General features: G+C 39.5%; 1 protein-coding gene across 1 annotated transcript in view; it reads right to left on the bottom strand.

Moving 5' to 3' along the window:
• Window positions 1-14,196, bottom strand: part of cdkal1 (CDK5 regulatory subunit associated protein 1-like 1) — a 310,661-nt gene that overhangs the window by 16,066 nt on the left and 280,399 nt on the right. Inside the window, exons 13-14 of the mRNA XM_079469382.1 lie at window positions 5,143-5,226; window positions 1,373-1,537 (exon numbers count right to left, since the gene is read on the bottom strand). Coding sequence (XP_079325508.1) covers window positions 1,373-1,537; window positions 5,143-5,226 — 249 coding nt within the window. The remainder of the gene's footprint in view (window positions 1-1,372; window positions 1,538-5,142; window positions 5,227-14,196) is intronic.

Below are 14,196 nucleotides of genomic sequence, written 5' to 3'. Positions count from 1 at the left end.
TTCGGGTGGAAAGAACATTTTAATTACTCTATAAGCCGGGGAGGACAGTGACCGGTAGCTGTTGTGAAGCCCGCGATATTTCGCATATGGCAGCAGAGGAGGGCCGAGGGTCTGCACAGGTCTGTAGTTTTATAGAGGGAGGTGTAATGGTGTGGAATGGACTCTTGACGCAGTGGCTATCTGCTATCTTTAGACTGTCTTCACTAGTTAACCACTTAAGAGCTTCAGACAATGAAACGTGTTGAGAGCCAATTAGAGCAACAGAACATCTCACTTACATTATTCTGCTCCCAGACATACATAGTTTCAAAGCTTCTGGTGGTTATGAAAGAAAGTGTTGAGCTTCATTATAGAGTTTCTGAGTGTTTTCTCACCCATCATTTCACAATAAATTAGCCAAGGAACTGAATCTTCAACCTACCGTACATAGACAGATTACACATAAACTGAGACTTAGCTGAGACTTGGAACAATAATAGAACAAAAGACAAAAACAAGATATATTGGTGCCCACATCCACATCCAGACCAAGACTAAATCAAGACTCCAAACATCCAAGAAACAGTGTGTCAATCAACTATAAACAAAGAGCAGGATTTGTATTTAAACTCAGACCACCTTGTACCTCTAGACCAAGACCTCAAGGTCATCAGTCAATTTGTTTTAAGATCCTGGCATGAAACAAATGCTCAGACTTTCAAACATGCTCCTTGTTCCCTGCCCCTTGAACTTTAAAGCATTCCCATGCTGTTATACTAAACATTATCAACGCTTCCTGTCCGATCACATTATAGATCATTTGTTCTAGTGCTGCACGATGAATCATATCACATATCCCTTTTCACTTCTTCTACGGATGTATGTGCGATTTGGCAGGATGTACATTGTGCCCAGTTTGCTTGAACTATAATAGTCCATTCTTATCATTTAATTTATAATTAGTAAAAAGTGAATTGCCAAAAGATTCACACTCCTTTTCCTTGTTAAACAGGCTGCAAATAGAGTGTGAATTCAGGACGACCGGCCAGAGAATACGGCCATCAATCTGTCAACTACTTTTCTATAGAGTGAAAGAAAAAGGCGTACTGCTCGGAAGACTGTCTTCTAGACTGACCTATTGGCTGTTACAAGGTCCGTCCTTGATTAAAGGACCCATCAACCAACTTTCTCTGCTTGTCACTGACTAACCCTTTCAGTACCACAACAATTCATTTGCCATGCAGAATTGTACTGCAGTTCAAGCCAAGGAAGAGCATTTTGTGCATTTCAACCCAGGAACAAGAATGCACTGGGTGGCTAATCCAACCAGTCGCTTATCAAAACCATTATCCAGATTTCTCTAAATCAGAAGATCTTCATAAAGCGTACTGACCTGAGAGAGTCCAGACACCTGACCCTTCTGAAGAGGCTGAGCAATAGAAGGAGTAAAGACCTGGGTGTCCTCCGCTGGATGGCCCTTCATGTAGTGCTTCCCAGCCTCATAAATGTCCACCTCGATCATTTTCCCTTTGAACTCAGACTTCTTGGGCACCAGTACCTGGAAAATCATGAGGAAAACATGGCATGAGATGATCATGGGAGGATTCAATCAGAATATGAAAGCTGAATAAATAAGCTTTTCGTTGATGTATGGTTTGTTTGGATAAGACTATTTGGCCAAGATACAACAATTAGAAAATCTAGAACTTGAGGGTGCAAAAAAATCTAATATTGAAAAAACGCACTTAAAGTTGTCCATTACAGGGGCTCAAGCTGGCCGTTGCTAAGAAGAAACATTTTTGTTTTAACGCTCTCTATTGGCTTAAAGCTGAAATTCTAAGCTTTATATACAGTAGATACCAAACTTGGGTCATTCTCAAACAGCAGGCAGCAGCGAGCGAAGTTTGTAGGCGTGTTTTTGTTCACCATTTTGCTTGTTTTATATATTAACGGTAGGAAATTTACAAAATACCATGATGAAATATGATCTTTACTTTAACTTAATATCCTAATGATTTTTGGCATTAAAGAAAAATCGATTATTTTGACCCTTACAATGTATTGTTGGCCATTGCTAGAAATATACCTGTGTGATCTTATGACTGCTTTTGTGGTCCAGGGTCACATTGATTTTATTTCTCATATTTACTATATATATATATATACACAGTGTATTATATTTATTGTAAAATAATAATATAAATAAATAGGTTTTCAATAAACATCAGGCTAAAGATCTATGACCAGAGGTTAAAATCACATTACAATGAATACATTTAATGTGAAAATAAACACACACTAAATCAAAGCACAAGGCATGGAACATAAACCCTAAATAAACAAGTAATCAACAATCCAGTCGTGCCTATATTATAGTGACGCCGGCCCTTCGGACAACACCTTACATACATGACTTGTTTCACTCGTGATGCATCTGAAGCCCTAACCAAACAGCATCGATCCTCATGCTACCGGCCGAAGCTCAAATCAATAGCACTTGACAGATTCAGAGAGTTGTGTTGTTGGCCATTGCTTTTATGGCATCCGCTCGCATGTACGCAAATTCTAACATGGCTAGTAAACATTAAACTGCGCTTTAAAAAATCCTCATAAGCTCTGCCTGATCTGTCGTGCATTTCCATAAAAACGGCACAATGAGCTTGTTTTTAGCTTGTAAGTGCCATGTAGCATCTTGAACAGTGTTATTAGGCGCAGCTTTTATCGCTTTTCTCGAGTGGTTAAAAACGTAGACAAACAAGCACGTCCTTTTATCCTGCATGTTGACACGTTCCCAAGACCAACCTGTGCTACGCATTTATATCCCCCAGTGCATCAGAAACATTGCATTGAGGCCCGGAGAGATTAGAGCCCCAGATCTGCATTAGGTCTAAAAGGACATGAATCAGTCCAGGCATGGGGGCTGAATTGGATTAAAAAGCCGTGCAGTCGGATCTATAGGGGTTTACATTGAAATTGCCTTCATTATGTTTGAGCGCCTGATAACTTCAGAGTGTAAAAACCACCTTCCCCAGACATGAAAGGCTTGCCAGAGAGCTTAAAGCGAATTATGATTCATCAAAACTCTGACATATCAGAGGATCTGTCGAATACGTTTTCAATTAGGCTGGGGAAATAAATGTGTTTTCCTTTTCCTCCGTCTACGCCGCGACGGACGTGTGCCGTGAATTCTAATTCGTTTATTATGAGCAGAGTTTTTATTCCCATTCACTTTTTCATTCAATTACACAAACCCTGAAGGTCAAACAGTAACATTTTAAGGGGGCGGATAAATGTCTTTTGTCGAGGCTCTATTGAGATGAAACTTTGCGCACCGGAAAACCATTAAGTCGGCTGTGTTTTGCTGGAAATTGCGAGCCGCATCCCATCCTGGTTCTCATTGTTAAACAAATGGTATTTAAGAGCCTGTAGCAGAGGACAAGGCTGAGTTTTCTTTGAAGCGGTACATGGCAGGCAGCCCTTCGCGTGTGTCCTTGTACAGGTTGGGTTTCTTCATATCTAGAAGGGAACGGGAACTTGGAGCTGAGCTGAGGAGTGTGTTGAGTCTGAATAGCTTTAAGCCTCTATACGTTTTTGTAGACGGTTAATTTAATCCACACACCTGCTGGTTCACACACATGGTCAACAGAGTACACAAAATCCATAGACTGCACCAGAGATGGCTTTGAATGTGTAGTACACAACATATTTGACTTGAAACTGCGAGAAAAGTAGGTTCAATTATGAACACGTGTCTTCGTTTCCAAGTTTCAAATCGAGCATCTGCCAGCCACCATACGTCTTCAATTTTGTCTTTGACACCAGCGCTGGAAGCTTAAAGGTAGGCTGAGCTTAAGCTCCAAACAACCTGAGCAGAGCTGTTAATCGTTGCCATGTTCATGGTGAGCCGTGGGGTAAAGCTGGGCTCTCTCTGATGGATGGTCAGTCACGTCTCAAAGGCTCTGGAGAGCGCGACGGCTTTGAGTCTCCAGATCAAGAGGGAAAAAAGAGGAGAACAAAAGCAGGAAAAGAAAACAGAGGGCTTGCATCCCAGATTAGACCTCCCATCCTTTAATGCATAGCCCCGTTCTCAATCAATGGCAGTGGAGATGGCTTTCTGTAGGCTATTATAATGGAAAGATCAATGGCGGCTGGCTGGGTGACCTCGGTGACCCACGAGGAGCTGAGAGCCACAGCATTGCACTTGTCTGCGCTCAAAAAACATCGCTGTCGGAATACGAGATGTGGAACGTCTGAAAAACAGTTCCAAAGTAATATCTGCCTCATTTCAAACCACAAACTAGTTTTGAAAGACAACATTTATTACTGCTGTAAAATCATTTAGTAAAGAAATCGATCTAAGCCTGAACTTACCTATTAACTCAACTTTTGTCTCTTACAAGTATCAAAGTAAGTTAGAGTTATTATGGAGCTTCTATTGTTAACTGAAAGAAGTCTTTCGCTTTCAGAGGAGAGCTGTGCGAATCGTAAAAGCAAGTAAGCAAGCGCGGTCCTCGAAGAGAGAAAGACTAGCTGAGACTGAATGGACGTCAATCATCACGGAGAACTGAGAGTGCTTTGAAAGCTTTGGCACATGAAGGAAAATGTTTCTACATTTGGAATGAAGGTGGTGGTTATATTGAAGTCTCGGGGAGCGGGTATTTACTGCACTGCATCTGCGGTGAGGTCTGGATTGACTAGAAGCCAACATTTTTGTTCTGGTGTGAAGTGTTTTTCTCTCACAATCGAACCGTAGACTTTAGAAGAGCACTAAACAAAAGCTAATATTTCATTCCCGGCCTTGTGCTGTTCATAACTAGGATGTAGACTTGAGATCTGGAAAGCCTCAACTCATTAAAAATAAACTTGTACATTATCTAACAAATATGCTTGGTATGACGAAACTACTAAACTCAAACTATTTCTTTTAAACAGCAAACTTTAAACTAATGACTGATGATAACCAAACACAACTCAAACAATATTTACATGTCTGCTTTAAAGTCATCTACAGATAAATAATGTGAATTATAGCTGAAGTGGAGCTGTGTTTGCACCTTTAAAGTTTAATATCAACATTCAGTTAAGTAAACCAAAGTAATAATGTATTGAAAATTTGACACTAATGTATATGCAAACACAAACATGCGTTAGATCTGCTTGTACCTGTTCATAGAACTTGTTGTGGGCAACATAATACTGGGTGTCAAAAGACTCTTCTGTGACCAGCACATGATGCCTTTCTCCAACCTGTGGACACATGAGAATAAGAGAAAGAGAGTCAGGCAGAAGACATTAACAGAACAAACAACATCAAACGGATCATTGCTGTAACACTTAAGAGTCATTCTACAGTGTTTTAGGGAACAGAAACACCTAAATAGGAACATTCTGGGTGTAATGTAAAGCAAAAACAATCAATCGTATCACTTTAATTTCTACTAAAATGACAAGACATGTCAAACATCAAGTACATGTTTTACCAGACGTTTTAAGACAAAGAAGTGTTTAGGTTTCCTTTTAATCAAAGTGTTTTGTTTGACAAAACAACACTGAAGGTGTTATTTAAAACAGGAAGTGACATTTGGGCAAATAATATTACCAGTTTAAAAGCTGACTGCCAACTACAACTTCTGATTTCAAAGGAGACGTGTCGCATTTTCTCTGCTTGTAAAACAGACGGCAATTGTACAGCACATGAATCATACAGATGTATTTAAGCCACAGTAGAGAGAGGAAGATCAGTCTGGTCACTTCAGTATTATGTGCTGATTGAGGAAAAGAAAAGAACCACAGCAGTCAGAGTCATATCTTAGAACTGAAAAACTCTACTCATGTAAAGCAACTATTGCACTATTAACTACATTTCTGTAACAAGACTTCCTGTGGGAACCAGTGGTGCTTATCTCAACACCGAGCTGAATGCACAGAAAGTGACATTTGGGCACACAACACGAATGCAGACACACGCACGGTCACGCACACGCTAAAACACAATCAGATTTTAGAGGGGCGACAAATGTGTGTAAATTGTCCGTGAGGCCCGGTGTATAAATGAAAGAGAAATGTTGATTTTGAAAGAGAGAGAGAGCGAGTGAGAGACGCTCTATGAGAGATCGCCCTCATTCTATTTAGTGAGAGCATCTGGCCTTTTGAAACGACAACTAACTTAATGTGCTTTGCGGAGCCTCTTGCCCTGGAAAGGCTTTCTCTTTGTTCAGGGGCCCTCAGCCTGTTCTGGATGAAAAGCTGACTATAGAAACAAGAGATGGCGAGCTGCTTGTGTCTGCACTGCTGTTGCAGGCGGTCGGCTGCTTTGTGCCTCTTGTAAACCTCAGCCCTTATTAAAATGGACCTGCCCAACCCTACAAACACAACACAAAAGAAACAAACACGCCGGGTTGGGTTCTGAGCCGCTGTTGCTGGGATGGCCATCAAAAACTGAGAAATGCAATGACATTCATGCATTATAAGCGTGGCTAATGCTGTCCCAATACTTGTGGGGGTTCCTGTATATGTCCAGCTTTCTATAAGATGGCAATCATAAGATTACTGAGAAGCAGGACGTTATTCTCTCTGAAAGTGCCAAAGACTGTGACCGCTTTTTCATGGCGGGAATCAAAAACTAAATCAGCCACCTCCCAGCCCGAAACAGATTCCCCTCTGAGGATATTTCACAATGTGACACAGTCCACCGAGAACCGTGGCCGGAGCCGTGGTGCCGTCACCGCTGAGGTCAAAGGTTAATAGCGGCAGGGAAAAGGTTGCCCTGTGCCGTTTGCGCTCCGCTCTGGCAGAACTAAGCTGCTTTGCAGGGCAAACGTCTGCTTTATCTTTAAGCTGAGGATTCTGAAGTTTAAATCCACATTGTTTGGCCTGCAAGACTTTCTGGACTGAAACCCATGTCTCAGTGTGTGTGCGCGCTCAATGTGAGAACGCTTATTGCAACCGGGGCTCATTTAGCAAATTACTGAACTTTGGAAAAATAACCTTTCATGGAGCTGACCTCCATATGCTCAGGAGTGACAAAAATGCTCACGCCTTTCAAACTCCCATTGAAGTCGGTAGTTTAAGGAAAGTCACAGACCTTTAGAACGCAAAAGATGCAGTTTAAGTTACAGACATTGTTTGGATCACAGCTTTCTTTCCACGCTGTCTTTGAACAACAGATGCACACCACATTTGCTAAACAATGTTGAACATTTATTTCTTCGTGTGTTTCAAAATCGCCTTTTCTAGTTTTATAACATGGCTTTCTGGAATACGAGTCACAATCTGATTCTGTCATTCAGAAAATCCGGAAATGCCCAAAATTCCTCAAAAACTGCCGTAGGTGATATCAGAATGTTCATTTAAGCTACTTTACCAGTGCTACTTAAACGTTTCACATCATAAAATATTGATATGAGATTAAATATTTTATTACTTATTATTCTGTGTCCAATTTCCTACTCATATGGCAAGCAGATCTGTAATAAGTGGGATAATACCAACTGGCCATTACCATTAAGAACGAACAGGGCTTTTCATTTATAAAAAGTGAATTAACAATCTGTATATTAAATTCTGAATTCAATGAATTATATTAATAGTGAATGGTGATGAAAAAATGACATTACCATGAAAGATTCTTTCCTAGGGACAAAATCACAGAAAACGTATAGCAACATCCTCCTAACAATGTGTTTCCCCGAAAACAAAGAGCTGGCAGGTCAGTGCAATAAACTATTTTTTTTCATAAATAATTTCGTGTTTATTACAGTCTTTCAGTAAATGCAATCACAGGGATTGTGTTGTATGAAGTGGATTCAACAGTATTAACAGTGAACAGAACACAATCCCCCAGTACACAGGCAGTCATTTATCTGAATGTAAAAACACTTTGAAGTGGATTGTTAAGTAACTGCTTGTTTGACAGTCACACCCGCGGAACACATTCTTGTATTTCTGGAAAACATGTGTGAAGATTTTTGCATCTGATGGATACATGAAAGCAATGTGAAAACAACTCATTTTGTCGGCAGCTTTAAAGAAGCTGGTGTGAGTAAAGAAACAGTCACTGTGTCATAGTCTTAAGAAACCTTCATGGATGTAGAAGTCTTGATACTGTATATACTGTTTAATTACTTAACAAAAGAAAAAATGAAATAAATACAACAAAAGACTATTAACTGAATGAGGAAGATTCTGAGCTGCTGTCCGATAAGCACCTCTATCAATCTGCTATCTGGAAACAGACCACAGGTTGTTCTAGTCAACTGTTTTATTTGGAAGAATTGTTTTGCATATTAACGAAAAAGTTGTTGAACTGTGATATATTTGTATGACATTGCTGTTGGTTTTGTTTAACGTATTGGTGAATTACTCTGACTTTGGTCAAATCCTTGTGTGGCATGTTGCTTTCACAGACCCTTCATAGAAGACAGATCATTCAATTGAGTAGCTAATCCAGGGGTTTGACTCCAAGGCCCCCCGCATTCAACAATATTCAAACTATCTCCCCCTCCAGCTCACGAAACTCTAAATTTGTATCCACTTAATCATTTCAGAGCTTGATATTAACAGGAGAAGAGTTTATTCGATATAAAAATGGACAAATAATAAGAAATATATTGGTTTTTGGTTCATTTGACATTTTTAGTCATCCTGAGGCCCACGACGACCTGTGAAGAACCACCAGGATAATCAATATGTCCATTAACCTCTTACATATTTAACAAATTGTTTTTGTTACCATTTAACCATGTAATTTCAAAAGCTACTGAGGTGTGACAAACAAATAATTGAAGTATTTCAAATCACATTGAATATTTTTCTATTCTCTTTTAATTTAAGTTGCAAGTATTACGAAATTGTGAAAATTATGTTTTATGTAGTTTCAGATGTCAACTTCACAAAGTATTTCATTACTTAAAAGAAAAAGTATCTACACGTCTTTCTGATTCCACCCCAAGTGGCTCGCACATGCTTATCAACTGCATGATGTGAACAGGATTTCCAAAAGCTCCTGCTCAAAGAGAATGTAGGAGATCCTCTGCCTTCACCCCGAGGCGGCGAGAACATGTCTTGTTAATGTTCAAAGTTGACTGACAGGTGCACGAGCAATCAAAGACAAACCCCCTCTTTGGGTTCCAGACATTGTTTTTCAAGCCACTAACAAAAGTGAAGACAAGCCTGATCATCACTACAAAAAAGCTGCTTACTGTGATATCCCATGGGCAAATGACCTGCACGAGAACATGCTTTCTTTGCAAGTAGCTGTGATTTATATGCATGCGTTCAAAGTGGTCAGCATGCCCGCACAGGTGCGCTTTAGCGGCGTACAACGTTGGCGTTGAGAACAGCCACTGTTAAACTATACTGTAAGCTACTGAGGGGTCGAGCAGACTTTGATTTCACTCTTTATTAAGATTTTAATAGCGAGGTAGAGGCAATGCCCTAAGGTTGATGCTGAATCAGGAATTCACTCAGCTGTGGTAAAATAAGGGCCAGCGAGAATCTCTTTGCCGTGCTGAAACATACATCAGAGTTATGAAGCAGGAATGAGTTTGTTTTGGAAACCGCAGGTCGGAGCTTTGGCCACAGATGTGACGTTTCCTTTAAATGTATGTAATCCAGCTCTTGGGATGACAACGTCAACAAATGAAATGAAGATCGAAAACCGGGGGATTATGTTTCTCCGGGTCTGTCGCTGGATGAATTCAACTGTATAAAAGCACAAGATGAGAACAGAATTGCCAGGAAGGATCTCAATAGTGGAATTTCATCCTCAATGAGCGAAAACAGTCTGAATCAAAAGGGTGTAATAATTACACACGTCCAGTACAAACAAGCCTGCTTATCTACAGGGCTTTCTACATGAGATGGGAGTTGATGGAATAGTCACATCATATGCATACACGCTTTTCTGGAGATAAAGTCTATATCAATCTCTGCCGTGCTTTTTCTCATCTTGAGTCTTCTTCAAACGTTCCAGGCTCCAGAGGTAAAGCGCTTTTATCAACAGAACGCAGAGATTCCTTTGGGAATGACTGGGAACACATTCTCTTTCCATGGGGGATTTACGTTGTCAGGAAAGTTCAATTACATACTGCTAGACAAGAGTCGATGTGGCCTATCAAGATTATGATAATGCTTTGATAGATAAATAATCAATCAGAATGAATCCCATCATGTCTTTGGAGGGCATGGGTCTTATTCTTTCAGTGTTATGAACTGTTTTCATCTGAGCTGCTCATGATTACTTCATGCACAACCTTTGTCGATCTATGCACATCGGAAAACGTTGTGCATTTGGTTTAGTACAGTACATATTTTCATAGCCATCTTTTTGGTGGGTTGTCTACAGGACAAAAGTCGGCCTTGAATGCATAATTAAACCAAAAATGTTACACCTACGTTTCTGTCCCAGTTGCTCACTACCTACTTCCCTTATGCGTTACACCGTGTCTACACTGGACGTGACGCAGCAAAAGGCTGTAGAATGCATTAGAACCCATTATAATTTACATTTTGTCCACACAAGACACGGTGTAGACACGGTGTAATTATTTCGTTTCGTTGTTATGTACTGCACTTTAAAATAAACTGATTGTTTTAAAGAAAGGTCTTGTTCTTGCATTGAAACCTACATTTTGAAATTCAACACCTCGAAAGCACTGCCAAAAATCTAGAAACATTAGGAGACTTCACTAATTGACTAGTCAAGACTATCCTGACCAAATCTCTTCATCTGTGAAATTCTTCTAGTGATTTCACACTGGAATAGTTTCATCTTTCTCTTTTCTCTAGGGCTCTTTCCATCTGAGGCTTGTGTTGGATCTCTGGAGAGAGGCCAGTCTTTATATTCAGACTCTGGCGCATTATACTGGAGATGTGTTATTCACGGCTGAGACCCGGCCAAACATGCTCACACAGAGAAAACATGAAAACTACAAGGGACATGAAAAATGTAAACTTTAACAGAGAAAGAAGCAGAATAAGTGGAAAAAGTTTGCCTCGCACATTAAATGCCACCAAAGCAGCGTGCATTTGGCCCCAAAATATTTTTTTCTCCGAAGCCTCCCACACAAACTAAAGTGACATGTGTTCTGACCATAAAAACCTACACAATAATAATGAATGAAAACTTGCTGCTGAACAACAGACTCCCGCATCAAAGGACAACAACTCCTCAATCCTGAACCTGAACTCCACTCTTCAAGTCGCATGATTCTCCAAAATCGAATTAGCTTTCCTGGTCAAGTGCCTGCTATTACCGTGACAACCACCAAAGACTCAATGAAGACCATCGTGTTAGGATTACACGGTGTGAAGAGAGAAAACAAGGACAATACCACACATAAGAAGTAATTGTAGAAGAGAAAATCGTGTACCAAAATGCAGGTACTCTGTACCACTGGTTCTCATTCAGAACAACTAGATAACAATCAGAGAAGTAGTGAGCGAGAGAGACCACACTTATTTTTATTATAACTATTATTGACATATTTAGACTCGCTTAATCTTTATTCATCTTAATTTCTTAATGAATATGATTTATAGATTTTTAATAGCGGTGAGTCTTGTATTTTCTACCATCACCAAATAAAACGGCTGAAAGAACACTTCTCCTGTTTCATGTTGATAGAAAGCAGTCTCACTGCATTGGTCAATGTAACCGTGTTGAGAGTGTCATGATATTCAAATAGCACATGCATTGACTTTTAATCAAGCTTTTGTTTATTACATTTTTATGAAATAGACCTCATAATGATTTATTTTACATATTTTATAACTTGTTTAAGGGCTAGCCTTTAATGCACGACGTGGAGTCCAAGAACGACCCGACACGAGTACGTGGATTATTCCGCTTATAACATGGTCATTTACCACTGACTGTTATCGTCGGTTAAGTTATGTTGATCAAACTGACTGGAACTATCCGTGCATTAAACAGTTTTAATGCACACCTTCCAGCCAATCAGGATCGAGTATTCAAACAGACCATGATATTATTTCAAATATTGATGTTTGCGATTCAAATTTTTGGGTTGTAAAAAACATTTCTATCATCCCACAATAGCATACACTTAATACTACAAAAGTATCATGTAAAGAAATGACCTGCTGACATCATCAAGCACCAGGTGTGTAAATCTCACTTTTCACAATCACAATTAAATACATCAGATTTTTCTCCTCGAATATTCTGTTGACACAGAAATGTCAAAAATGGTGTTTGAGTGTCAAACCTTAAGTGATAGTTCCTCGAGCTTCCAATGTGCATCTTAACCTTCAGCAGCACCACACACTCTTGTACCGCCCCTCTCGTTTTTGATGCGAAGAAAGTCATTATTTTCATTATTTACAATGACTTGCTTTCTGGTCAAAATCACGGTTCCTCAACAATCAAGCCACACAGATGATTTGATTCTGAATAATGTCTTTAACCGAAGCATCTACACCGGCCCTGAACAAACCCTCACTATTGTCAGAGTAAATTACCATTCAATTCAACATTACGTCGAAGGACGATTCACTAAAATTACAGCCCAATGGGTACATCTGTAAACCACAAAGCTTTTCTTGTATTTTCTGATCTTAAGTGACTGAGAGAAAGACGACAGCGTTTTAAAATCAGATTGGGTTGACAATGTGGCTTTCAGAACACAGTAAATGAATTATAAGGACTTGGCCCTCTTTGGTTTTGAGTGCTTCCTCATGCCGGTATAGCGACATAAGCTGCCTATAAGAGGCATCGTATTTATCATGAATGCTGTTTGTTTTATGGAGGATTTACCAGGATGTACACAACAAAACGACAGAATCTCCAACAAGTGAGGTCCGTCGTATTGTGTCTCACTCCTCTGGCTCAACAATCCACTTGGCGTAAAGATCACACAGAGTTGACAGAAGCAAATGATTTAACAGTCGTTTAGCTGATGTAAAAGTTCATTGTGCATAAAACACATGTGTGTGTATAATATCTTTAGTTTGATTGTATGGTGGATCGCAGTCTCTTGTGTCTCAGAAGGGTGATTCGGCCAGATCACACAAGGCCAGCTGGCTTATTTCACGCTGCACGTCACATTACACATTATACACGACAGTAATGGCGGCATCCATGCGGTACTTTCCCAAATATTTAACAATCACATGCACAGGAAGCCGTAAAGTTAAACCTGTCTAATCACATCTGTCTGTTTGGTTTACATTGTTAATCTCCCTGCCTATGAGATGAAGTGTCTGAAAGGCTCAGTTTATTTGTGCAGTAAATTTAGAGCATGTGGATCTCAAACTTTTTCGTTGTAAGCCCCCCCCCCCCCCGCATTGCTTTTTGATAAAGACTTACTGTATGATCTTAAACTTAGAATTTTAATTAAACCAAAGACATATTCAATTATACAATGCTGGAACATCTTGGGACCCCCAGGGCAACACGGCCCCCAGTTTGAGAACCGCTGATTTAAAGTGTGTATAGCTATGATCCTCGTTCAAGGTTTGTCAGATTTGTCTTGTCATATTTGTGAAATAAATTTGTTCTATACTCTGGTTCTTCATAAAAACATCTACTGTATGTGCTTTTCTTACTTCCTGTTCAGTATTGAGGCGCTGTTCTGATTATGTAAAGGAATATAATTTCCAATAAGAAATATATAGACAACTCAAAACTGGGTAAATAAAGGGCACTATGATTTCCGCGATTCAAAAAATGCAGGCGGAATCAAAGCATAAAAACTGAATTTGCTGTATAACACAGAATGGTACGGGATCTGGCAAATGTATTACTTGTCAACCAGAACTTTTCAACCAAAACAATGCAAATTGTGAAAAGCGCTATATAAATAAAATTGCATTGAACCAGAAAGTAGCGCTGAGCGGCTAACAAAATGCAAAGTGTGCTATGAGTAACGTAAAAATTATTCAGATGCGGTTTAAATATTCTGCTTGTTTTGCGTGTGTCTGTATTAAAAGTGGTTAGGTTGTGTATAATGCTCGTGTGGAGCTTTCAACTGTGTTTAAGCTCCTGTCAAACAACCTTTGCGACGACCTGTCAAAATAGAACTAGTTATAACACCCACATTTTGACCACACAATCCCCCTTAAACTAGCTCATAATTCTACCACTTAGTATATTAATGACTTTAGTAAATGGAAGCTAATGTGAGCATAAAATATATTTTTTTACTTATTTAAAAAATATGACTTAAATATTAGAAAAAAGAAAAAGTACCGCTA

This window comes from Barbatula barbatula, assembly GCF_947034865.1.
Source record: "Barbatula barbatula genome assembly, chromosome: 12".
NCBI lineage: Eukaryota > Metazoa > Chordata > Actinopteri > Cypriniformes > Nemacheilidae > Barbatula > Barbatula barbatula.
This window is presented reverse-complemented; position numbering and strand designations above follow the sequence as displayed.